This window comes from Pieris brassicae, chromosome 8 (assembly GCF_905147105.1).
Source record: "Pieris brassicae chromosome 8, ilPieBrab1.1, whole genome shotgun sequence".
Taxonomy (NCBI): Eukaryota; Metazoa; Arthropoda; class Insecta; order Lepidoptera; family Pieridae; genus Pieris; species Pieris brassicae.
The window spans coordinates 12,374,673-12,400,999 of NC_059672.1; the positions used below are offsets into that span (position 1 = coordinate 12,374,673).

At 32.7% G+C, this 26,327-nt stretch overlaps 1 protein-coding gene across 1 annotated transcript; it reads right to left on the minus strand.

Annotated features, from left to right (window-relative positions):
* Positions 1-4,377: 4,377 nt before the first annotated feature.
* On the minus strand, positions 4,378-24,491 carry LOC123713781 (G-protein coupled receptor dmsr-1-like). The gene is made up of 7 exons (XM_045667626.1): positions 24,394-24,491; positions 19,992-20,390; positions 13,658-13,816; positions 11,425-11,561; positions 9,603-9,705; positions 7,053-7,621; positions 4,378-6,329 (listed from the first exon to the last, which is right to left on the minus strand). Exons 2-7 carry the CDS (start codon positions 20,304-20,306, stop codon positions 6,308-6,310), a joined length of 1,305 nt encoding a protein of 434 aa, XP_045523582.1. The 5' UTR covers positions 20,307-20,390; positions 24,394-24,491; the 3' UTR covers positions 4,378-6,307.
* Positions 24,492-26,327: the final 1,836 nt, after the last annotated feature.

Genomic DNA, 26,327 nt, shown 5'->3' on the forward strand with positions numbered 1-26,327 from the left:
CGAAGTCACGCGTGTTTTTACCTAAATAGGTAAGCGCACGCTAAGCAAATCTAAATATATTTTGTCGTGATAGACACGACCACAATATAACGGAGCAAGACCGGTACTACATAACTCCAAATAATAATGTGGTACCCAATTTAAGTAACTTATTACTGCTTGATCATAAGTTTTTGTACAACGACGAGTTTTTGTGCTAGGGATGATGTGGGACATTGTAGCAAAAGTTTAAACTAACGGGACAGGCTTTGCGTGCAGTTGAGAATGCTTACCACTAGATTTTAAAATAAGTCTTCAAGAAAGAGCGTACCATTTCTTAAAAGGACGGCAACGCACTCGCGAGTCCTCTGGCATTGAGAGAGTCCATGGGCAGCGGTATCACTTAACATCAGGTGAGCCTCTTGCCAGTTTGCCCCCTGTTCTATAAAATAAAATTGTTGTTTGTTGATCTGCTACTTTAAAAGACTAACGAGTTTTTTACGCCGGCTTTTTCTCTCGGCCTACATCCTCTGTTTTCTTTGCCGATGAGTAGGGATGACTATCTATTCAAATTTAATGACGTGGAATAAGTGATACCTGTATCTTATGTTCCATAATAAACATATTTTTATTTTTAGACCTATTTAAATAATAGTATATGTCACGTACAAAAGATTTGTATAGAACATAAGTGAAAATACGAACTATTTGAGTTTAGATTTCTCTACTATCGCCATGGCAACAATTCTCTGACACTGGCAGGCTTCCAATAGATTGATAGCACTATGCCTATTTCGTAACCTTATAGCTGTCAATTCTCTGATAGGCAGGGTATAACAATAGCAGTACACTTGATATTACTTGATATACTCAATATTCAAAGTGTAATTTATTTGGTTTGGCAATAAATTTCAGTAAATTAACTATCAATGAATATAATAATATACAAAAGGCGATACAATATATGGGTTTTCAGATTGCATCCGTTTTTTTGACCAATGTTATTTCATAGACTAGTAGGTGAGCCGTCTGACATATGTCATCGATGTTTAGATTTAAGAAGACCGGGTTTCCTCACGTTTTCCTTCACCGTATGAGCGTGTATTAGATGCACACATAGACAAACTCCATTGGTACACAGGGGCAAAAGCACGCTGCAGCCATGAAGCCGACACTCCTTTTATGTAATAAAAGTAATTTAGAAACAGTGAGCAGTGTTCGCCTAGTGGCTTCAGCGCGCGACTCTCATCCCTGAGGTCGTAGGTTTGATCCCCGGCTATGCACCAATAGACTTTCTTACTATGTGCGCATTTAACATTCGCTCGAACGGTGAGGGAAAACATCGTGAGGAAACCGCCTAAAAGTCAACGGCGTACGTCAGGCACAGAAGGCTGATCACCTACTTACCTATTAGATTGACAAATGATCATGAAACATATACAGACATATGAGACCCAGACCTAAAAAGGTTGTAGCGCCATTGATTTATTTTATTTTTTAATTCAGAAACAGACTTAAACTAAGTACTTTATCTTAAACGTTTAAATAATATAAAAGTCTATTAGTATTGTACAGTTTGTTATTAAATTTGGTATTTTAACTCAGGGTTCTAAATCGCCACAAGCCCCACGCTCTTAAAATATAGTGATAAACTTGATCTCACAGATTGCATTTGATTTTTATTGTGGTTGTTATCAAACAACACAATGTAAACCGTTCACAATGTTTATTTTAAACGAGGTAAAATAAATAAAATAAAATATTGGTTCCTTCTTACATGCGCTTAACTGCGCATAAAGAGGAAACCCATTGGCACACCTGTAATTTGGACACACGACCTGTCGACTAGTTAATATAAATTATAACACCTAATTTTGTTCTAACACGTTCTTCAATGAGAATTCCGCGGTGAGGCTATAAACTCCCAGGTTAATAAAAGTCTATTTTTATCAATTCATTCTGCTCAATGGAGCAGTTTGAAGCGCGGCACCTATTGTTAAGCTGTTACGTGAGCACACCTACATAGAATAAATTCTTTTCAACACATACATTTGTGTTTTTGTTTAATATGACATGTAAATGTCATATTCTGACAAGTTCACTAAAGTTCAGAGACGAGACCTAACGCTAAGTATAAATTCCATATGTCAATTTTAATAAAAAAATTAACGGAAAGATTTATTTATATTGATTAGTATAGTTTGGAAAATATAGACTACAAATTTCGACAACAATTATAAATAACGTATATTATGAGTTGGTGATAGTTAATATGGCATTGGCGTCATTGTTTCATATGCGGTGTTTTTTTTTAAAATGTTTAATTAATTAATCTGAATGTACCACTTTCTTTGCGATTTACAATATATTATTATTAAACTCAACTCTGAATGTGAGTGTTGGCATTCTCTTTGACAGGTATCTCACTTGTCTTTGTGTACAGGACCAAAACCTCCAAGAGCTTCTACGGTATTCGAGAGGAGATAACTTGTAAACCAAGTGTATGCACTGATATTGAACACGGAATGTAACTTCTTTTAACCGTCGGGGCTTTAACAGGAAAACCTTTTATTTTTGTTTCCTTTCAACAGACTATAAAATCAATTGCATACTACCGGCTTGTGGCCTATGCACAGTGTTCACTGCGATTTTATTTTAGAAAAACATTTCAGATAAGCACAGAATTAATCTCTTAGTAGCCTTAATCTTATCTTATCTTATGAGAAGTAGGAGCCAAACACAAGTATCCATTACAATAGTCTCTCCGTTGTATTAGTATTAAGGTATTTCTATAAATCTGATAACCAGTATCTTAATTTGTCATTACAAATATTACGCAAGACTGCAATACAAAAAATTCAATAATACTCTGAGATTAAATCAGAGATCTATGAATTCTATTTCGAGAATTTCGCTTTCAAAGCAAAAAATGCTAGGAATATTAAATTCACTTTATAAAAGAGTTTCTATTAAGTCAAGTATGTTATCTCAAAATTCTTAAAGTAATTGATAGTTCTAGAATAATAGTGTTTAAAATAATTAAATCAGTAAGAGAACTAAATTAGATTTTGTAATTTCGATTAATATTCAAGAAAAATAAATACAAACTTTTTAACTAAATATTAATAATACCTGTCTAGACGGTCACTTGTCTGACACCTTAATGCGAGCAAAATGCTTGCCATGCGTTTTGCGAGAGCAAAGTGTTTTCCTACATTTCGGTAGCAAAACTTAAATTTCTAACAACACTTGCTTATTGTATAACTTAAATGTAGTTTACTCGAAAATATTCTGAATAAATAAGTTGTCAAAGGAACAAAGGAAAATGAAATATCAATAATAATATAAAACTGTGAATACTCGTATTTCAAACATGGACGCCAACTTCGCGTTGCCATGGTTACGTTATAGTTAGTTTCATTGTCTTGAATGAAAATGAAATTGATTTTATGTGAGTTATGCATGAAATATGTACGGTTTTATACAATAGAGTCAATATCAAAAAGCGAAATAGAGAAAGCGAACATTTTATAAAACATAAAATATTATTATCATCTGCACAGCTTCCATTACGTAATTATGTTAAACGGAAGTCGTGATTTCGAGCTCCGCAATAGTATATATATGTAAGGGTTTTAAGAGTTACAATAAAGGAAGGACCCTCAAGTGCCAACTTAGCTAGCTGATTTCAAGATCTTGCAAATACCATAAGGTATTTGAGTATAAACTCAGTAATAGAAAATCTTTGACTTTGTCGTACTGATTCGCAGATCGCAGTTTGTAGGTGTTTGAGTTATACGATATTCTTTGCGCGGTATTAGACCTAGACACTTATATTTGATACTGTTTTAATATAGTTCCTAAGATCGCGCCTGTGCGCAATTAATAGGAGTGTAAGGTTAAGGAAATCATCGAGAGGAAACCGTCACTTTCATCCAAAAATCGATGTTTGTGAGGCTCCCACTTGGCTATAGAAAAAAGCCAGTGCTGTTACCACGTTTTAAGTCTGTGTCTTTAATATCTGAATATATTTTGTGATAATGTACTTTGTTTTTATAGACAAGTATCAGCCATAGAATGCCTGATAGATGCCGTCTACGTATTGGGTCTAAGGCAAGCCGGTTTCCTCACGGTAGGGTGAAGTTTAGGCGACAAAACCGGCGAATGTTAAATGCGCACATAGACAGACAAATCATTGGTTCACAGTCGGCGCTCAAACGTAAGACTTCAGAGCCAACACTATACAATGAAAGAGTTTTAGAAATCGGTCTAGTAATTTTTGAGTTTATTCGTTATGAACAAAAAAATACAAATCTTTTCTCGTTATAATATAAGTTTAGATTTATCAATTGAATGTTAAATGAACCTTCCTTCCAAATAATAACAAATTTCCAACATACATTTATTAACAATTTATGTAGAATTTACATTCAATGTAATTACTACTATGAGCATTTTTGTGCTTTACTAGTAAAGAATCGCGTACAAGAGAAACAAATATCATACATATTCCTTATGAACTAAGCTAGTTTAACAAATACCTTACATACTTATTTCAATAACATGGACACAAATAGATCACCTTTATATACAAGTGAAATATATGTCTAATATTAAGTATACTTATAGAAAAATAACGAAATGAAATTTTTCCCAAAAACGTTTATTTTTTAAATTTAATACAATCTTACAAATATATAGAAGTCAATTTCACCTTTTTATTTTAAATGATTTTAATCTCCTTAAAATAAGATTGTGGCGATAAAAAGCTGCAGTGAACTGTAACTCCCGATAGCTATAGCGATTACAGTCTTCCAGCGATCTCGATTTTCTGCCGCGTGATTCCATCAGCGACGGCTATTGAAAGATGTATATCGAAATTACACACATCAACGTCGGTATATGACTTTTTGCTAATAAGAATCGAAAAGATGGTGGTCCATGTGTCTATCCAGCAATGTGTACAGTTGTTATTAAACAAAATTATATATTTTAATTATAATATATATAATTCTATTCTTTAACAGGGCCGAATTTAGGGGAGGGGAACCGAGGTACTGCCCCGAGGCAAAAAATTAAAAGAGAACAAGTCTATTGATATATTTTTATGTTTGTTAAATATTAAATGATCTACTAGGTTTCACAATAAATTATTGATTGACAAACTGTATTGATTTCTTTTTCTTTTACTTGGATAATGATTCGGGGCCTCCAAACCTCTAATCTGGCCCTTTATTTTAAAAAGCAAATTATTGCCGCCAATTCGAGGAAAACAGTGGCGCGGCCCTACCATACTTTTGTCGAAGCAGTAAGGTAATTTTCGACCCCCTGTAACTTGTGTTGTGTGTTGTGGATAAAATTAACTGATACTAAACAATCAAATTTAATATAATATGTATTACTTCTGAGATACAACGTGTTTCTATGCGATGGACAAAGTCAATGTACTTATTTAAAACCTAAAACATATGTAATATTGACATGACCATTATAAGATGTTATTAGGCAGAAGGTCTCTTAAGTCCTTTTAGGGACTGAATAAATTAACTGACTTGGTATTACATAGAACCCACAACTTTTTACGGTGGAAGAACTGCAACACTTGGTTTTTTTAAAGTTATATTTTGATGGCATTTGCTAGAAATGAGATGGAACATCCGATCCCATTCCCATCAGCATGCGTATAGTCACTAAGCTCTTAAATATAGAAAGTCCTAACTCACCAACTGTTAAATGCTTTTCATAAATTTATCATTGCTGTATTTTGATAATAAACATAATCGAAACTTCCAATATTGGTTTGACATTCTACTCTCCTCTTCAAAATTGTGTACAATGACATTATGGATAGAAGCTATGAAACGATTCCAATATTCAAAACGAACAACCTTATCTCAGTTGATAACTTAGGTTCATAATAATAATTTCTTGCAGATTTAGATTTAAGTTGATTTCGTCAGATTCTGAGTTGAGACTTACCGCTAATTCTGACTTACATACGTCGAAAATGTATCCGATTTTAACATACCAGAGTCATAGTGTGTGTTCGCGTGTAAACGCACACTTAACATCTAAATCTACCCTCAGTTAGCAAGCCTTGTGGGTTGTCAGGAAATAATTGAACCGCAATCTAGGAACCTTGTTCTAGGAAAAGCTTATATTATAATCTTATTTTGATGAGAAAAAATTAAAAAGTCTTTGGTAACAACGAACTACGTGTTTATAATTTAGAAGTAATTAGTCTAAAAATAGGATGTATAAACAACCGCCGTGTGCGTCACACAAACTGTTGCATGACGTATTTGTGTTTCTCTTGTACGAACTTCTCTCATGGCACTGAAGTTTTGGCCCTGAAAAAAAATGTTAATATGAAAAAGATATACTTTAAATCGTAAATTAATCTGACATAAATCATGCGATATAATACATCAGTATTATATTTAATAAGATCTTTAAAACATAGATAATATAAATATATTATTTGCATTTAAGATATTTAAGAATCAGCTTGATTGCCCCAAGCTTTTAACAAAATTTAAATTTGGTGGATCCTCTAGATACCCCAGGCAACCCATCAGTCCATTTGTCCTTCCGAAGAAGCCGTTTTGGCCACTACTCACTGATATCCAGATTGTGCATTCTGATAAACAAGCTAGGTCTAGATATCCATAGTTCCTCCCCTTGCGATTAATTTATTTATTTGATCTTGTTTTTTTATTATGTTTTCGAATATGTTATGTTTGCCTATAAGTGCTTGTCACATTAAAAATGGTATTTTATTGGTATTCTACCAATGTATTAATGTGCCGAGCGTTCGCAAGTTTATATAAATAAATAATATTTTTATAATATACATAACGTATTAAACGGATGCCCAAGGTACAATAAAAACATGAAAATTACAATTTTGAAGGTGAATAAACCAGTAGAAAACAGATAGTAGATGGCAGAGAGTGGCACAGTGCAGATAAGAATGGCTTGAATTGGAGCCTTTACCAAAATAGATTGGAAATTGAATTAAATTAAGAGACAAAGGCATAGTTTATTGAATATAATAAAGGAGTTAAACATACGTGTGTAAGCCATCAGAGTGCGAGGGTAACGGTGGAGGCCACCTATGCAGTTGAGCGCGCCACATGAGCTGACGAAACGTCATCCGGAACTGCCTCGACATAGAGCAATATAACACGAAGTTAATGGCCCCATTCAACAACGCCAATGCGTCCATCAATTCGCCAAATAGATCGTAGCAACGTTTAAAGAAACATCGCCCTAAAGCTCCACTCATAAGGCCCAAGATACCTTGGGGTAATTCTGTGACGAGGAACAAAAGCAAAACGGCGAGGAGCATTTTTGTAGTTCTGTTCGTTCTCTTATCCCCTTTACATTGCCGCTTCTTTGCTTTGTCATTTGCACAGGCATTGTTCACTCGAATTCTCTTTTGATGCTCGTTTGCGCTATAAACTTCCTTGATTAGCCAGAGACTGATAACTGTCAGGATACAACAAGGTAGTAACTTTATTAGAACGGCGTGTACCCAGAAATTTAACTTAAATAATTGTCCTTCTTCATCTGAATCGACGTGGTATAAAATCATTGGTCCGTTTGGCTCCAACACCACAGCTGTGTGTATATCAAATACCTGTTAAAATAAAGTTGGTTAAACAATGAAAAATATAAGCAGACAAGAATATAAGGGCTATTCAATAATTAATTATTGAACTTGCTAAAAATCTCAAATGAAATTACGCAAACTTACAGCACCAAATTTCGATCGTATTAATAAAATAATAACTACTTATGTACTACACATGTTTTTAATAAACCCAGGCAGACTTTAATAAATAATATCATATAAATGATATATAATTATTTAAAACTTTTCAATTACTTACAAATACAGCTAAAAAAGGATGGCGTTTATAGCATGTTTTAGAACCTAAAACAGTAAATTTCCATCTAACAGCTGTTTACGACAATGAACCTTGTGATAAAATTTTGTAGTCCCGTTTACACATCGTAGGCTCTGTTGGGGTTAGGATTTAGTAGTAAGATTACTTCTTTCTTTAGAAATGCAATGACAAGTGTATTTGTGTGTGTGTGTGTGTGTGTTAATCATCGCCCTAAATATTAGCTTTATAGTCCTTACAATTTTCATTATTCTTATTTATATTTTTTCTTCAAAAGCAGTATGGTAAGTCTTACCTTTAGAACCCGAACATGTTATTGGATTAGTATCGCAGTAGAGTACTAAACCGTTACATGTTTACATTAGATATACTAGTAAAAACAAGTAACTTACGCAGACCTCGAATATTTTAAACAAAAAATATTTTTGTAAATTCCTCAATGTAAACAAATTGTAATTCCGTGATGGGGTCGATGAAAATATTCTTATTGAATTTTTTCATTTTCATTCAATGATAAAACGTAGGTAAATTGATAACAGAGAATAGGAAATATCAATGAAAGATGCCGTTTGATTGATGTTTAGGGGAGAGGGCTCGACGGTAAAGCTTTAGCGAAATAGAGGATTTTTGTAAGTTAACAGTCGTATTTTACGACGATTTTATCCTCCTCTTTTGTAGCTACTAAATTAGTCTTGTCGCAGAATCTTATAAGTAGTTAGTAGTAGTTCATAACATCGTTAACAAAATTTGACAGTATACGACGAATGTGTATTTTTTAAAACAGTGTTACCTTTTTATAAATGTTTGGATTTTTCTTATATCACATGTAAAGTCTTATTCGTGTTTTTCTGTTTTAAAAAAATTGTTTAAATCTAATGTTAACTAAGCAATGTTGGCTTCAGCGTGCGACTCTCATCCCTAAGGTCGATCCCCGGCTGTACCAATGGACTTTCTTTGCGCATGTAGTATTCAAACATTATTTGGCTTGCATCCCAAAAAGTTGACGAAGTGTGTCAGGCACTGTCAGTAGGTTGATCACCTACTTGCCTATTAGATTGACAAATGATTATAAAAAAGCTACAGAAATCTGAAGCTAAAAAAGTTGTGGCGCCACTGATATTGTTTTTCCATTAAACGAGTTATGTGATTCACATATTATTGAGACGGCTGTGGCTGACTTATTATTGAATACAATAATATTCCAGGGTATGTCCATTCGACCATTTAATGTATATCGGACATTATAAAATAGGTCTAATATAGAACTTGTTCTAACGCTTCGCTACGCTTCTATTGTTGTGAGATTTAAGATTGTTGACCATTATTTTGATGTGGAATAAAAGAGTTGGTATTTATTTTCAAAGGGATAAAATATCTTATATGAATGTGGATTAGAAGCTATATACGTAAGTAAAAGTAATCGCATATTAAAATTTTTATTTATTATTAAGTGTGTGCCATATAATTATTATTGTACCATTTAAGGCAATAAACGTGTACGTCTGTAAACTTTGTCTAAATAAGATACCGCTTCACTTGTTAAATATTGTATGTTCCTTTAACGAACGCGTTGTAATTTGAAAATCGAATTTCATGAGATTTCTTTCTGATATAGACGAGAGATGTATAGATTAACTGTTGTGATTCATTTAATATATTAATATTAAATCTAATCTATATTATAGATAAGTAAGAAAGAGGTTAAATACTTACCATATAGGTGGGAATACAGAGGATAGGTGGTAGTATAAAGCTGCTCAAAATCGCTGTACTGCAACGCCGCTCTGTACACAATATATGACTTCTATCTGAATATCTATAGGAAAAAATGCTTCGTCATTTTTTTTTAGGTAATATGTATATTAGGTATATCTTACTATCTCACGATCTTTTTTAAAGTTTTAACACGCCATGAAACGAGGAACAGATACATTTCTCTTTCCGATATATTTTTCTTTTAAAGGTATTTTGTAAAGAAACGATTTAATTTCCGGGAATATAATTCACTCTACGAAGACCGGTTGTTGTTTTTTATACGAAGAAAATAAAGTAATCTCTATTTAATAAGATTTAATTTCTGGCCTGTACCTGCCACGTCAACAGAACAGAACTACACCAACCCCTCTAACAGTGAATAACATTAAATATTACGCAATATTTCATTGTACAATCATTAAATTTGTATAAAAAGTGAATTTTGCGTTTTGACACTAACAATAATAAAACAATATTGTTTTTTTTATTTAACTTCATTCTAGTTATGAGAAATTAAGGGGCGCGGACTGCAAATGTAGCGAAACTCCAGAACAATGTCACACTTAAAATTGAAACGAAAATTCACATTTTCGTTTCAATAACTATCACTAGTTAAACGTGTTTTGTTAGCTAAAACTGTATTTTTTTATTTATTTACGCTTCGTGAAATTAAAGGAATTACAATAAAAAATATAAGGGATGCAACGGGCGGTAAGTGTGTAAGGAAAAAAAATATTCAGTGTACGAAGTTTTTTTTGTAATTGAATTACTAGCCTTCATCTAAAATAATACAAAAACCATTAACAAAATAAACTATAAACTAAAAGCTAATATAATGTTATGGTTTCATGTATTACAATGCATTAAAAAAGAATAAGAAATAGAATTACAAAAATCATAATTGAGCAAGCTATGGTTAAGAAATGTTTATATAGAAGAATTTTGAGCCAATGTTTGGCGTCCACAACTTAATGGCGGAGATCCTAAACTAATTGCCTGGTCATATTTTCTAAGACCAAATATAAAGCGTACGCAGAAGTTTTGCAGGTGATCGATCTTGTCAAGCAGCTCTACATCACAGAGGTGCATGAGTCCGCATAATCTAGAATAGGAAGCAGTGATTGCGCTAACATATTTATACTTAGTTTTCCTTACGAAAAGTATAGCTATTTACATCCTTTAATAGCATACCTACGGTTTCATTATATCGATTATTCATCATTATCATTATTCATTTGAAATGTACTAAATACATATTCTATTTATAATAAGCTTTAACGCTGGATAAAGGACAAGGTTCTAGGTTTATGTAGAAATGCTTATAAATTTTTAACTATAAATTTATGAATTAGGAGTTGGTCTGATTAGAGAGAGTAATTTAAAGTGAGAAACTCAGTTCTGCTCTACATAGGTTTTACACCTTTTTATCTCCGTACTTACTTAACAAACCACTAAAATCAATTTAACTTCCCTGTGGAAGTGTACCCACAATGTTGGCGTAATTTTATCGCTAAATACAGGACAGCAATAGTATTGCGAGAAAAATTCCCAGTTTCACCCAGTTCTAGAATCAATGATACTGTCTACCAGATGTCGACCAACTTAATCTTAGAGTAGCTATACCAAGAAGTAGTTTTATTTTTACAACGTTTGAACCATTTGTTCTTCTAGTTTTAGTGTAATTTTGTCAAGATTTATAGTCAGACGTTTAAATCTAGACCACTGCAGTTATTCAAGTAGTTGCTTGGTTCGCGCAGCCGGAAACATAAATAATACTCACTTTATAGCTATATATCGCCAAACAGCCAACGATAGTGTGAGACATATGGATGCTGTGTGGAAGATCTGCGCGAAGTGCATGTGGAATAGGAGATATGCTGCCCACTTGTATGGCATCTCACGTTGTCCAGGTAATATCTGTAAAATGTTAGTTGTGCTTTATATATTTTTATGTGTATCTTTTTTGTTATTCTCGCAAACAAAAATTAAATTTGATATTAATACAACAAGATAGATTATCTTCAAGACTAGAATTAGAAAACTTTCTTCAATTTGATATAAGTCATGCCTTTAACAGACTATTATTCCAAAATAAATAGATTCTGATGCCCTCTCAGTCACTCACCCTTACAAGAATAATATACGAGATAAAGCAAATCAAAATGATACGAAATATAATAAGAAGAAAATAATAATTGAAATATATCTTCTAGTTTTTAAAAGTTAAATGCATTATTATTCAAATGTACTTCAACATTGACTATACATATTTCTTAAATAAATCTTTTATTTGCAAAAAAATGGTACATTTAGTTCGATCGATGAATTAAAAAAAACCACAATCAGCCATATAAAATAGGCATGAAAATGTCGTATTCATTTTCATATAATGTCATAAAAACAAGTTAAGTTATTTATAATTGTTGTGCAACTTATAAGTATATGAAGCAAGCTTGACAAAATAAAGCAATTTCTTCAACGCGAATCGTGTAACAAATAGTTTCCTTTTAGGTGTAACTGTAAAGAACCTGTCGATATTGTCAATATTTTATATTCTTAGAAGAAATGTCTAGACGGTGCTCACATACAATATTGATCATCCGTTATTTTATAAGTTTAAGATGTATAATAGTTAATTAAATATGAGCAGTGTTAGCCTATTGCTATAAGGTCGTACCGTCGCAATCGTATCATGCAATTAACAGTTGCAAATGTGGCAAAGAGAGCCGGAAAGACATGGAGAAAGTTGAAACAAGTCTCAATACCGAACGCGATACTCACTGTAGTTGCCCTATGCTCCATCTAGGTTATAGGAAATTCATGGAAAATCATGCAATAAGCATGTCAGCATTTTTACGATGTCATCTGTAAACTAGGAGTATAAATCAATATGGAAACCGCATGACATCGATACAACCATTAAGGACACTCAGGAGCGATTAAGCGAGTAGTGCTTCAGAATAAAACAGTTATTTCCTTATTTCCTATTTTTACAGTAACTTAATACTAATATAATAGAAATCTAAACAAAAATATAATATAAACATAACAAGTAAAAACTTAAAAACATTTTATAACTAATCATAAATAATGCAATTCTTGTGAATTCAGCCAGTGTGCAAATAAAAACATCTGCCTCACAAGCAATAATATCATAGACACGCGTAAATTATGCTTCTCTGAGTAAGTTCGTTCGTTCGTCGGTTAGCGCCCGAGGCCCTGCCAACAATTGCGATCGCTTACCACGCCGAGTGTGGTTATTTGGCACTCGCAACCCCAATCTCTCCAACATTTCGTTTAGTTAGGTAAAGTTTATATTTTTATGGGAAAATCTGTATCTAATCTTGATGTTTTTTTACAGTTATTGTTCCATACCATCCTTATTCCCATTTATTTCTACGAGGGTAAAAATACCATAAAGATCCATTAAATTTAAAATAATAACGAAATATAATATCGTAGATTGTACGATAACATTTATTTAATAAAAACATCTGGGTTAATAGGGGTCAATAGTATACATTTAAACTTTTATTATATACAACTTTAAAAATTATTTAAACATATTTGTTTTAAAGTTGTAATTGTTAACCAATGGCGATACAACCTTTTAGGACTAGGCATTTTTCTTTCCGTTCCATAATGATTTCTAATAAGCAAGTAGGTGATCAACACTTTGTGCCTGACACACAGCGACTTTTAGTTCACGATGTTTTTCTTCACCGGACTAGCGTGTGTTAACTGCGCACATATACAGAAAGTCTATTGATACACAGCTGAGCATTGAACCTACGACCTTGGGATGATAGTCGCACGCTGAAACCACTAGGCCAAAACAAATCATGTATTTACCTATAATTAATGTATTTGCACCAACTATTAACAGTTTCACTTCACAAAAAAAGAAAGCAAAATAATAGAACACAAAGAAACAACAACAAGGAATAATAAACAGAAGTTATTTAACAAATACACACAAATCTACATAGTACTATAAATATGATCATACTCACCAAATATCTATAAATTGCAAAGGGGACATACTCCATCATAACAAACACATCAGCTACGGCGAGCCACTTGAGCAGTCTGTTGATTGGAGCCGCAGCGAGGTCACGTCTTGTCAGCACAGCCACATTCAGCGCATTTGCTAATGAACCGAAAACGCATACCTGCACAAAAATCTAATTTTATGCTAGGAGTTCGCGAACTCCAAATAGCATTTTTTCCATCAAGCCTGTCCTCGTAACGTTACTGAAAGAGGCCAAGGGCGGATCTAGAATTCACGATAGTGGGGGCCACAGACAGAATAAGTTTTCATATTCACTTTGTGTGTTTACTGGTACACTGTAACTAACTGTACACTAAAATTGCCAATTCCAATTCCTTGAAATAAGACAATATTATTATTTCTATTATTATTATTAGACAGTATTTCATATTAAATAGAATGCCAGATGTGAGATGGTTCTGTGTTAGGATTTTCTTTATGAAATTTACTCAAATTTTATAGTTTCATAGTAATTAATTTGCGTAACATTGTAAGAAGTATGTTTTGTTTCATTTTCAAATCAGAGTTTATTTTGAAGATTTATTTGAGTTTGAAATGTTATAAAAATTAATACATTTGTTATTATAATTATTTTGATGTATTAGTTATTTCATAAATATCCGTTAAGCCACATATTAAGTGTTATATTAGGTCCTTACATATGAAATTGGCGTTTTGTCGTACTGGCCACTTTGACCTCAACTACCTCCTCTTTGGTTAGGAATTTCAATTTCAAATTTGTACAGCTATTTACTCATGTATTTGTGCTTCGATGACTTTCATTCATTTGTTTCTTTTTTTCTTCTGTTTTTTTCTGTTTGCGTCACTCATTTTACAAAATGGAAAACCTAAAGTATCGCATTATTTACGAGTACAAGTTCCGCCGTGGCACTAGTGCTGCGGAAACGACTCGAAGGGTAAATGATGTGTATGGCGGTCATGTTGCAAAAGAAAACACAGTTCGTTTTTGGTTCCGACGTTTTCGATCTGGAAATTTCGATCTGCAGAATAAGCCCCGTGGACGGCCTGAGACCCAAGTTGATAATGAAGTATTGAAGGCTATTGTGGAAGCGGATCCATCGCAAACCACGTCCGAGTTAGCTGCAGGCTGCGGTGTTAGTGATAAAACTGTTTTAATTCACTTGAAGCAAATTGGGAAGATTAAAAATCTTGAAAGGTGGGTACCTCACGAATTGACTGAAGCAAACCGGCAAATGCGCGTCGACTGCTGCGTTACATTACTGAACCGGCACAATAATGAAGGTATTTTAAGCCGAATCATTACCTGTGATGAAAAATGGATTCTTTACGATAATCGGAAGCGCTCAGCGCAATGGTTGGATCCTTGCCAGCCAACCAAATCCTGCCCCAAGCGAAAATTAACCCCAAAAAAGTTACTTGTAAGCGTTTGGTGGACTAGTGCCGGTATTTCTTTTCTCAAATCTGGCCAGACTATTACGGCTGATGTCTATTCTCAGCAATTGCAAACCATGATGGAAAAGCTAGCGGCTAAACAACCTAGGCTGGTCAATCGCTCCACGCCACTGCTACTTCACGACAACGCTAGACCACACACTGCACAACAGACGGCTACCAAATTAGAAGAGCTTCAATTGGAATGACTAAGACATCCTCCGTACTCCCCGGATCTTGCTCCAACAGATTACCTTTTTTTTCGAAATTTGGACACCTTCTTGCAAGGGAAAAAATTTAACTCTGATGGGGCAGTCCAAATCACCTTCACAGATTTTATTGATTCCCGTCCGACTGGTTTTTTTAGTAAAGGGATCAATGAACTACCTATGAGATGGCAAAAGTGCATAGAAAGCAATGGTTCATACTTTGATTAATTAAATATATTATATTTAAAAATATTCGACTTTTTGTTCCTCCCATACAAAACGGCAATTTTATATGTAAGGATATTAAATAAATAACCACAAAAATAATTATTATATTTAAACAAATTCTCTGATTGTGTACATACTAATTTACACGTCTTAAGGAAGCACAAGGAAGTAAAAGGGATAAAAATCCAACTATATTAAAAACACACCAATAAGAGAGTCTGTGCTCATGTCCCACAGCAATAGCGAGACGTAAAACTAAAGTTAATTGCATAATTTAGTTTGACTGTGGTTCTAATTTTCTACTTGAACTTTACATACACTAATTTACTATGAGAAACTTTCAACTGACTAATTGGCTTTAGGATGAAGTATACCATTAATCATAATAAAGATTATTGGATGCTATGTATGCACTTCATATGATAACGATGACTTCTTTAGAGCACTTGTTAAGTAGCCTTTATAAATAATGTTCTCAAATGTTAAATTTGAGGTTGTTCTTGGCCGCTACTAGAGAAGGGCAAAAGTTACTGAAAAATGTTTGAGGAGGCCATGAGGTATCCCAATTACCTACATAACATTTTATATAAACCAGAAAAATGTTCAGTATAAACATGTTAATCATCATAATGATCTAAAATACGTTGATTTTTTACTGAACGTACTTTGGGAAATAAATATAATCTATATACAAACTTTTGCAATTGTTCATAAAGTGTTCTTGCATTTATCTTTGTTGCATTTTCATTGTTCCTCTTTCCTATACTTGTAAATGCACAGACTTACAGGAAAATCGTAGGAAACTTTTTAATATTATTCAAGTTGAGTTGGCAAGTCGGTATTAATTTTTCTATTGAATACTTTGTAAAGCTATTTTAGAATCCGTGTCAGAAAAATATTGTATTTTTCTTCTACTTAGGCGCTTATAAATAGTTGTCAGAACTACTTTTACATTAAAGGTTCGATAAACGTACTGCCGTAGTAGGTTGGTGGTAAAAAAATAAGTAATATTCTCAAACGGAAACCGTATCGCACACACCTATACTGTGATTTCGAAAAATACATTTATTTTGGACTTACGTACTACGTAGTTATTATATAGAATTGGCGCATGACTTTTTGTAGATGTTGTCATTTATTTTCTGATAAATGTTATTTACGAGTTCGTTAGTAGCGAATTGGCAAACACTTAGGTGATTTATTTTCTTGAATGTGTCTCGTAAGGCGCTCGTTTCGAACTAAATAACAGATAAGTATCCTCGTATAAACCAATATTCATTATTCCCGCGATTACGAAGTATCCAGGAATACGTATGTTTGTGTCCGGTAAATGAGTTGACCTGACCAGTCATTGCATAGAACTTTATCCCACTACACAAACTCTGCCAACGTGACGAGGTTAATAATGAGCGATATATACATGTAATTTGTCAAGGGCTTGCCCCGTGCTTCATCTTTCAGTAAATACAACACGCGGATCATTTTGCTGCGTTTAAGTTACCAGGAAGCATACTCTTAAAAACGCGTTATTATTTCTAATTTTGCCAACCCTTCGGGTCCCCGATTCAGCGCAATAAAATCTATATAATTTAATAAAAACAAAAATTATACAAGAAACATAAACACAGCTACTATTTGCTGCTATGTCTTGTCGTCCAACATCGAAGAGCCAGACATATTCTTAGACTCTCTAGTTTCTGATCCATATTGAGGATATACTTATCGTAACCCATATTTATTGTAATTCTTAGTTTTTGATTTAACTTTTTTGGAACGTGTATGTTTAGTTTTACTAATTATTGCAAACCTTGTAGCTAAATCCATTACCGATTGTGGGCGCTTTTATGTTAATATGTGTGTATAGGATATTCTGAACCTGTATGGCAGCTCCTGTTTACTTTATTATTTAAATAAAATAATATCTAATAAAAAATGTTTAAAATTGTGTGACCTATAAAGAAGGTATACTTACTTCAACGAACAATATAAAGTGTTCCATTTATAACGTGAACCAGGTTCAAACATAAATGCAATGTCACACAATGCAGATGTAATATTTAAGCTTCAGATAGTCTGATGTAGCACGCACAGTGTTCGAGCAATTGAAGAACCAATTTGATTTAGGTTTTATTTATTTTTTTAACACTTCGTTGCACATAATATTAAAAGTGAACATAATTAAATTAAAAAGAGGGCAACTGGCGGCCTTATCGTTTTTGAGCGATCTCTTCCAGGCAACCACTGTGAGAAGAGGAAAGAAAATGTATTAAATTAGATAAGACAAAACTAAACAGGAACAAAAAAACAAACTAAACTAAAAAAAGGATACGTGAAAAATAAGAAATTTAAGATCAGTCTCACGTCAGTTAGTAGTTAGAAAGAAAGTTATACGATATGGACAGGTAATTTAAAGAAATTTAAAGGAAGATAAAAAAGGAGCTAAGCGAATCTTTAGGGACGGTAAGTGAATTCGATAGCCTAACAGCAGAGACCTTAAAGCAATCGCCAAGAAAGGAGGAGTTATGAGATGATAGTAGTTATGGGCTCCCAAAAATTGAAGTCATTTTTGAGATAGGAGATTTAGGGTATTACAGGGTGGAATATAAGAGATAGAGAACGTGAGCATCACGTCGCTGACCAATGGGTAACCAGCCCAGCCGCATGCGGAACGCAGAGATATGTTCGTACTTTCTTAGACGGAATATAAATCGGATACAGAAGTTTTGGAGAGGATCCAGTTTATTTTGCAATTCCTCGTATAGATCGGGAGAGCAAGAATCAGCGTAGTCCAGTAATGGCAGAAGAAGAGATTGTGCCAGTGTAGTTTCAGTGATAAAGGGAAGAAAATTACTAAGACCTCGAAAGATACTGGAGGCACCGTACAATTTGCGGCTTTATTGCTGGTCCTATAATTTGATTGTAATTGTAAAAACATTAATATAAAAACAATTACGTGTTTAATATTGTCTCGGATATAATAAGGATAAGCTAAAATAATAATTTAGTCAAAATGAAATATTAAAGCCAATATCATAAATAACAATTAATTAGTATAGTACGTTTTCATCAGAAAATTATAACGCATATCTCCAATAAGGATCACAATATTAATTCGAAATGCTGACCTAGTTTAATGTAATAAATATGAATGTTTGAAAATGTAAATTAATCAGAAAAACATTTAAACGCAATACAAAAGTGTTGCTCTCTTAACAGATCTAAAAACTGTTCAGTATGTGCTTCGTACATATTGATTTGTTTATCGACGATTAAACACATTATGTAATGTATGTTTTGTTAGTTGCCATTGACAGAGTATCTTACATTCTCCAAGGACAATGACAGGTTGTCATGCCTGTCAATGTCAGGATCACATTAATTATGTAACGGTCGAAATAGTTTTAAAATCATTTGATATTTAAAATTAGTTATAAATATTTAAATTCTATAGTCTTTCTGCGTTTTACAAACTTGCAACTCTTATTCTAACCATATTAGTCACTATCTGTCAATCCGTTAAATAATTGCTCTGTTTCAAAACATTTGCTCTTTATTAGGTCAAAAATTTCGTCATCATAAACAATCAAATAACAGGCTAATCGATGTCAATATGGCTTTCATACTCGTTACGAGCATATACAAACAAGTCGATGTTTACAGCCGATCATTAAGAAATTGACTCTTAAAGATATTGTTAAAATATTGTCTAACGGTATTACGAGACATATATAACATTATTACGAGAGCCTTTATTAAATATTATTGTTTTAGCTAAAACGTATTTTTACCGACTTATGAGTGAATTTATTGTATGTAGAACGCTATTTACAGTATATGTATATGACACATTTTGAAAACCGTGTTCTTTAAATTTTTCAGCAGTATGGCATCGCGCGTAATTCTCTCTTTGAAGTATGTTCTTAGTAAAATAGTTTTTCAATGGTTTATTGTTTAATATAAACAATTTAAGTATTAAAATAGAATCGGTGTATATATATATATATACACACATATATACATGTATACATATATAAATATAAACTTATATCCCCTGAAATATCCTTAGGCTAATAAAGAAAATTAGACAGACTCGTTCAATGCATATTATTTAATTTTTATTAACCATAACCGGGCCATAAAGTACAGCAAAGTTGTAAAAAGCGTCTGAAATTGCGACGTTACATAATGATATTGTACTAACTCCGTTAAATACAAAGAGTAGGCAAGAGTAGACTAGTACAAATACGATGTTGTTTATTATTTCTGTTTCCTTTCGCATTTCAAATGAAAAAGATTAACATAATGACATTTATATAACGTGGTTTGTGTAAATTATTGATTAACCTAAATGTAGCTCAGACTTAAAAGGAAGCCTGTGGCGTTAGAATTGTAATAACGTGTATGATAAAATAAGTTAACACACATATATAAAGTAATTGTACTCACAATAAGGCTTATGTATCCGTGTATGCTATTGTAGGCGAGGACAATATCTCTGAAATTACCATCGCAATAATTACACAATGGCTCAGAGTTCTTTGTCAGGTTTAATTTCGTCCGCCATCCGTCTACCAATTTCACCAATGTTCCAAAATCTATCTCCTGATTATGCCTCGTGGAACGTTCCTTCAGTGCTGATAAAAATTGGGAGACATTTAAACTTTTATTCCCACCAGGGCTCTCAGTCGCGAACAACACTTCCTCGAACAAATTCGTCAAAGCCTGCGTAATATTTGATGTGTTATTTTCTTCATAAGCCATTTTTCTTCAATAAGTATTCATAGCTTTGGCCCGGAGAATATGTTTGAGCTCGGCTCACTTACGTAAAATGATCCCGCCTGAGTGCTGCAAAGGAAAATTGCTTCAGTTTCTTGTTTAAGAGATTTTGACAAACAAGTTGTTTGTCCGCCTCGAGGTACTTTTTAAGTAAATTATATTTTGTTTGTTGAGGCTTTTAAACCAAACCTGAATTTTTAAAGTAAATCTTTATTTTTTTATCTTTAGTGACTTATATACCCCTTAATAATTACTAAATAAAGTAGATAACAGTTCGGTCCATCCGAGTCTTTGGTCAAGGCTCACTTGGGGAAGCTGTATCTGTAAGTATGTATTATTGATCTTGGAAACAATAATTGTAAATATACAAAAATCAAATATTTAAAATATATTATAAATTCTATGTGACGAATATTTGATAATGTTAACAAATTGAAAATGTGAAAAATAAAGACTTCATTCAGTCATCTCAAAGCTTTTCTACTCGAGGTGATTCTAATAGAGTTTAAAACTTCATTAGTACCGGTATTCAACGATACCGATCCCGACGTGTTTTTATGCATGTTTGTATTCTCTCAATAAAATTGTAATAGCTTTATGAACGGTGCAAAATATTAAATAGTATTTTATGAACAAAAACATCTGTTTGCATATTTAATCAAGCTGTCTAAACATAATCCTACATAGCCCCGAGGACTTGCTCTTTAACATTGAATCTGAATATACAGGTAAACATTTGTTTTGTAAGCAGAAATCTCTTTTAAAGCTCATTTAATCAGTTCTACCGTACCGAGTTTAATTCCTCTTCTACTCATCTAATTACTAGTAGTTTAACTTTGGTAGCGCTGTGGTCAATTTAATTTACAAGGATTTACGAGTGACTGATACCAATGTCGCGTTTATACCTATCTAAAAACGGATGAATATATTTTTCTATTGATAGGTTATTTCAAGTTAAAAAAATACGCACTTTTCTCCCTGCGGATATCGTAATCTAGGATAATATTTGGTATTATATTTAGGTCTATGCTAACGTGATTGACAATCCTTCAAAGTTTTCGATCTATAATATACTTATACGTATTTTTTACAAAATGTAAAACATAATATTCCTTGAATTATATAAGCAAAGATGCTGGAATAAAGAAATATAAATAAGGACTGTCCCATGTCACAGAAATAAGATATGACACAAAGCTCAAGAAGCTCCACAAGGACTACAAAGGCAAATATTATTTAACATCACACAGACCGTTTACTCATTTCCGCATAGGTCCGGCGCTTCTAAAATTTTGGATAAGAAATCTATAGCAACTATCTATTTCGCAAGTATGATGTTTCTTTTGTTAAAAATTCACAAGGTTTACTTTCACTATGTTTTACAATATAACGAATACTACGTTGTATGTCCCTTATCAGTAAGTAAAGAAGGCTGCTTTTTTCTGCTACCTTCAAACATCTTGCATTACGTTCAATTGTTGTATTGTATATATAGATATATGCCCTTGCGTACACGGCCCACTACACGTAAACGATAAATTATTTGTTTTTATTACTCAAACACTGCCGTAACCGCGTGCTGAATGAATAAACAGACTATTCACAGCTCCCGAGAGCTTTTTAAAAAAATATAAATACGAGGCCCTATCTACGTTTGTCCATACTTTACGAAAATGTTACGCGAATAAACATTACTCTTATGAAACTGATATCGGAATGATTTTTGAAAAAGTGAACAAATTATACCACAAAAAATATAGAAACAACTTGCATGTAAACGATTAATGGTATAAAATGTGTTTTTTAGCTTCACTCAGTATACAGTACTATAAATTGTTTAGTCCTTATTAATATTAAGGAAGATTGCAAATAAACAAATAACAAAAGATCAATATATCGTAATACGGTAATGGACTGACTGTTATACACTATTAATGCTCAGCTCCCATATTTTACGTCTTGTAATACCACAAATAAATTACCTAGACTGCCTGTCTGCTGGCTTGTTTAGAAATCGTATTTCTTTAGGGTTTCTATAGCCTTTTTGTGTCGCTTTTTATTCAATAATTATCTATTGAAAATCATATTGCTTCTTCGAAAATATATTAAATATTTCTTTTTTGTTAAGAAGCTATATTGACAATAGAAGAAATTTTGTAATATAAATTGGTACCAAGAGTACCAATTCAATTCTTGGTGAAATATTTACTTCAAACACAAGAAGCCATTAGCTAATATATGCCAAATGTGCATCATTTCCCTTTGAAGAGATAAAAGTCTACAAACATTAATTAATCAAGGTGCGCATATCAATTACAGTGTGAAAAGATATTTCAAACTGCAAATAGTCAAATAGAGGAAATTGCGCAATCATCAATTGCACTCAATACTCGGTGTGAATAGGTTCACCGCGTAGACCACGATCAACATTGAAATAAAGCATAATTGTGTTCAGAAAATATAACCATTAAATGTTCCTAAAGAGAAGTATAATTCTGTTCCTTATACAACAATTATTAAGTTAATAATAAAAGTTTGGCCCAAAACTTGCTCTGCACTCAATAAATACAGATTTACATGTACAAATCATTGCGGTGATTTCTGAGGGTACCAGACATTATTATATTTAGAAAACTAAACAGATACAAAATAAGATAAAATTACAAATAGATAAATTTACACGTAATTTTACTTACTTTGAACTTTGACCAAACGGAAAAGCTGCTAGATTTATTAAAATAATTTTCACATGTCTTGTGCTCAAGCGTGTGCCTGACACATACCCACACACACTCCAAACACTCATTCTCACACACGCGTACACACCCTTTCACACACACCCTCACTCACTCTTCCACACCCACACCTTACATAAACTCATACTACTTTATTTGTACTATCTTCTGACTAGTCTTTGTTTTTAAATTTGTTTGCCTACCCATATATATATAAATATATATATATATATATTTATATGTACTTTTTGTTACCACTAAGTATGACTTTGATGTGGAATGGAAGCCTGGTTATTCATATCACAGGTTCTTACCTAACTTGGAAACCAGTCTCCAATACCTTCTTAACTGTAATCGTATTAAGAAAAACACTTTTTGAACGGATTAAAGCTATGTATTATTTTTAAAACTTATAGTTATTTACATAATTCTAAATTTTAAATTTTTTCCGACGTTTCGCGTACTTACAATAAATACAGATAAAACAACTTTCTCTGCAGCTGTGATTCTTTTGACATTTCGTCTTCAGTCACCGTGACCACGCACACTGAAAAGGACGCGAAACGTCGGAAAAAATTTAAAATTTAGAATTATGTAAATAACTATAAGTTTTAAAAATAATACATAGCTTTAATCCGTTCAAAAATTGTTTTTCTTAATGTGTAAAAGCTATTTTAACAAAAGACAATACTATGTAATTGTATTGTCAGTTGCAAATGTTATATGGGAGAAATAAAGAATTAATATTATTGTTAAATTATTGAAAGACGACGCTTCTACGGAAGTGGTCAAAATATTGCTTCTAGTAACTACTGTAACGATTCATGACAAAAAATATTATGCAATCAATTCAAATCATTGTCCAACTTACAATAAAAGGTTTAACTCGTACAAACACATTACATAATTAAAATGAGGAATAATGTGAAATATAAACTGTATGCCGTCTTAATAAGGGAAAGTAACGCCAATTATTTGATAACAAAATGATATTGGCGTAATTAGCTGGTACAACAGCTTAATAATAGCTTTAAAAAAATATTTTTATTAACAATATTCCCTTTTAATGATCACTCAATATTTCCTTTACTCATAAGTTTTGACACAACATTTATTCATAAGCTTCTGATATATATTAGCACGTGTTATAAACGCATGAATTAAATCTGCTCATGCTATAAATTCATTACTTATTAATACACTTAATAGACATAATCAGACCTCCACTAAGGATATCAATAGATAATGCATAATTCATTTGCTTATATAAATCTGTATCTCTTCAAATCTTAATACCTACTGATGTCACAATGTTTTCTTAAACACATAAAACTCACCATGATTGTTTAAATCCATTTGCTTTGAATCACATCACCAAAATAAACATGTGAAGATCGCGGGTCACGAATATTTTCCCGCCCTTTCACGCTGTCCGATAGTCTGTGGCGAACTGAGAAACATTCGTACTTGTTACGCGCGCCATTTCAGATATTCGGATGGCTCAAAGTCTATGTAATTTGTGCGCAATTAATCAATTTATGAGGAACAGGGAAGTTTAGGATGTTATGGTTAACTATTTCAATGTAAACGTTAATGGTGGTATGTGAATAAAGTGTATTTTTAAACATGCTTTGCAGTACTTAAATACATATTATTATATACTCGTATTGTGACCATTATGTAATGTGTTACTCAGTTCATCTTCCCAATTTGCTTCAAGTGGATTAATACAGTTTTATCACTAACAGCGCAGCCTGATCAGCTTCCATAATAGCATTCAATTATTTGTCATCAACTTTGGTCTCTGGCGGCTTGTTCTGCAGGTCGAAAACTTCCAGAACGTTGGAATCAAAAACGCACTGTATTTTCTTTTGCGACACCAGCGCCATCATTAATCCTTCGAGCTGTTTCTGCAGCATAATATATATCGCGACATTTCATGTTTTCCATCTCATAAATAGAGTGACGCGAAGAAAAAAAAATCAAAACGAAAAAATGATATGAATCATGGTTTTTGAAATGCACGAGTAAATAGCTGTAAAAAAATAATTTGGAATTCCTAACCAAAGAGGTGGTGTTGCCACAAAACGTCAATTTCATACATATGTAAGATCCTAATATTATATTACTAGGTTAGCTTTAGGTATATAGGTAGGTAATATAGGTATATATTCAATCATAAAAATTAATTATGTAAGCCTTGATTTTCAATAAATAGGACTTGGAAGTTATAGCTATAGACAACATTTGTCACCTTGCGCACGTGAAAATTACTCTTAGGAATGAAAAACTAATTAGTCGAGAATATATCGGTCGATTGAGAAACAGCGAACAACACAGAAATAACACTTTTAATTAGTTTATCCTTATCAAAGATATAATTCATATAATTCATACAATTATAATAGTTATTATTAGCGACTTGTATCTGTGTCGTTTCACTATAGAAATAGCAAAAATCACATTTCTCAGACTTCCAGCATTTTACAATCATACCAAGATTTTGTCGAAAATCCGTTTTATCAAATGATCCTACGACATGAAGGTTGACAAGGATACATATCAGGGTTTTCAACTACGAGGGTTTCAAACAATCTACAGCCATCCTTTTACAGATTTTGACAAATAATTGCACGCCCGTGCTTAAGTACTTTTTATGCAGAGAAACATTATACAAGAATAGTTTTGAAATATCGTGCATGTTTTATGAGCTCTAACTATTTCCCCCTGTCCCAAAATGGACATAGTTGGGACGAATCGATTTTATAAAAACCAGATGAAAATTCTGAAAGAAGCCCATGCTGTCATTACAAATACATTCGGCCGCGGTAGAGAGATTTCAAGGGAATATGAATTGAGATTCATTGATTTTTAGGGCGACTTATTTACTAAATTTAATCGTACGATAAGATACTAAATATTTAACAAGTTATTCAATACGTGATGAAAATAGATACAAAAGCGTGGTCTAAATAATTGGAAAATAGTAAAAGGTAATATTCGGAAAGGGTTAAGTGTTTAGGGTCTTTTGTAAACGGATTTTACTTTTGGGTCCTGTCATTGATGTTGGAACAAAAGATAATTATACGTTTACGGTATTTCATTATTTGGTAGTAAATTTATAAGTGCAACATGAGTGCGCTTATAAGATAAAACACTGTATCGGTTTTGAACGTTTTTGTTCATTGCCAAGTAGACCGATCTTTGCCTTTAAAATCTAAACAAATGTAATACTTTCCGGAATATAAGTATCATTGTTAAGCAACTTCAA

What these genes read in the sequence shown, in the direction of transcription:
- LOC123713781 (XM_045667626.1), bottom strand. Translation starts at nt 20,306, where the DNA reads ATGGCTTATGAAGAAAATAACACATCAAATATTACGCAGGCTTTGACG. An exon ending in TTGCAATTTATAGATATTTG is followed by an intron (nt 11,562 to 13,657) that starts GTGAGTATGATC and finishes AACATTTTACAG; the next exon opens with ATATTACCTGGACAACGTGA. An exon ending in TCTGTATTCCCACCTATATG is followed by an intron (nt 7,622 to 9,602) that starts GTAAGTATTTAA and finishes TTATTTTAACAG; the next exon opens with GTATTTGATATACACACAGC.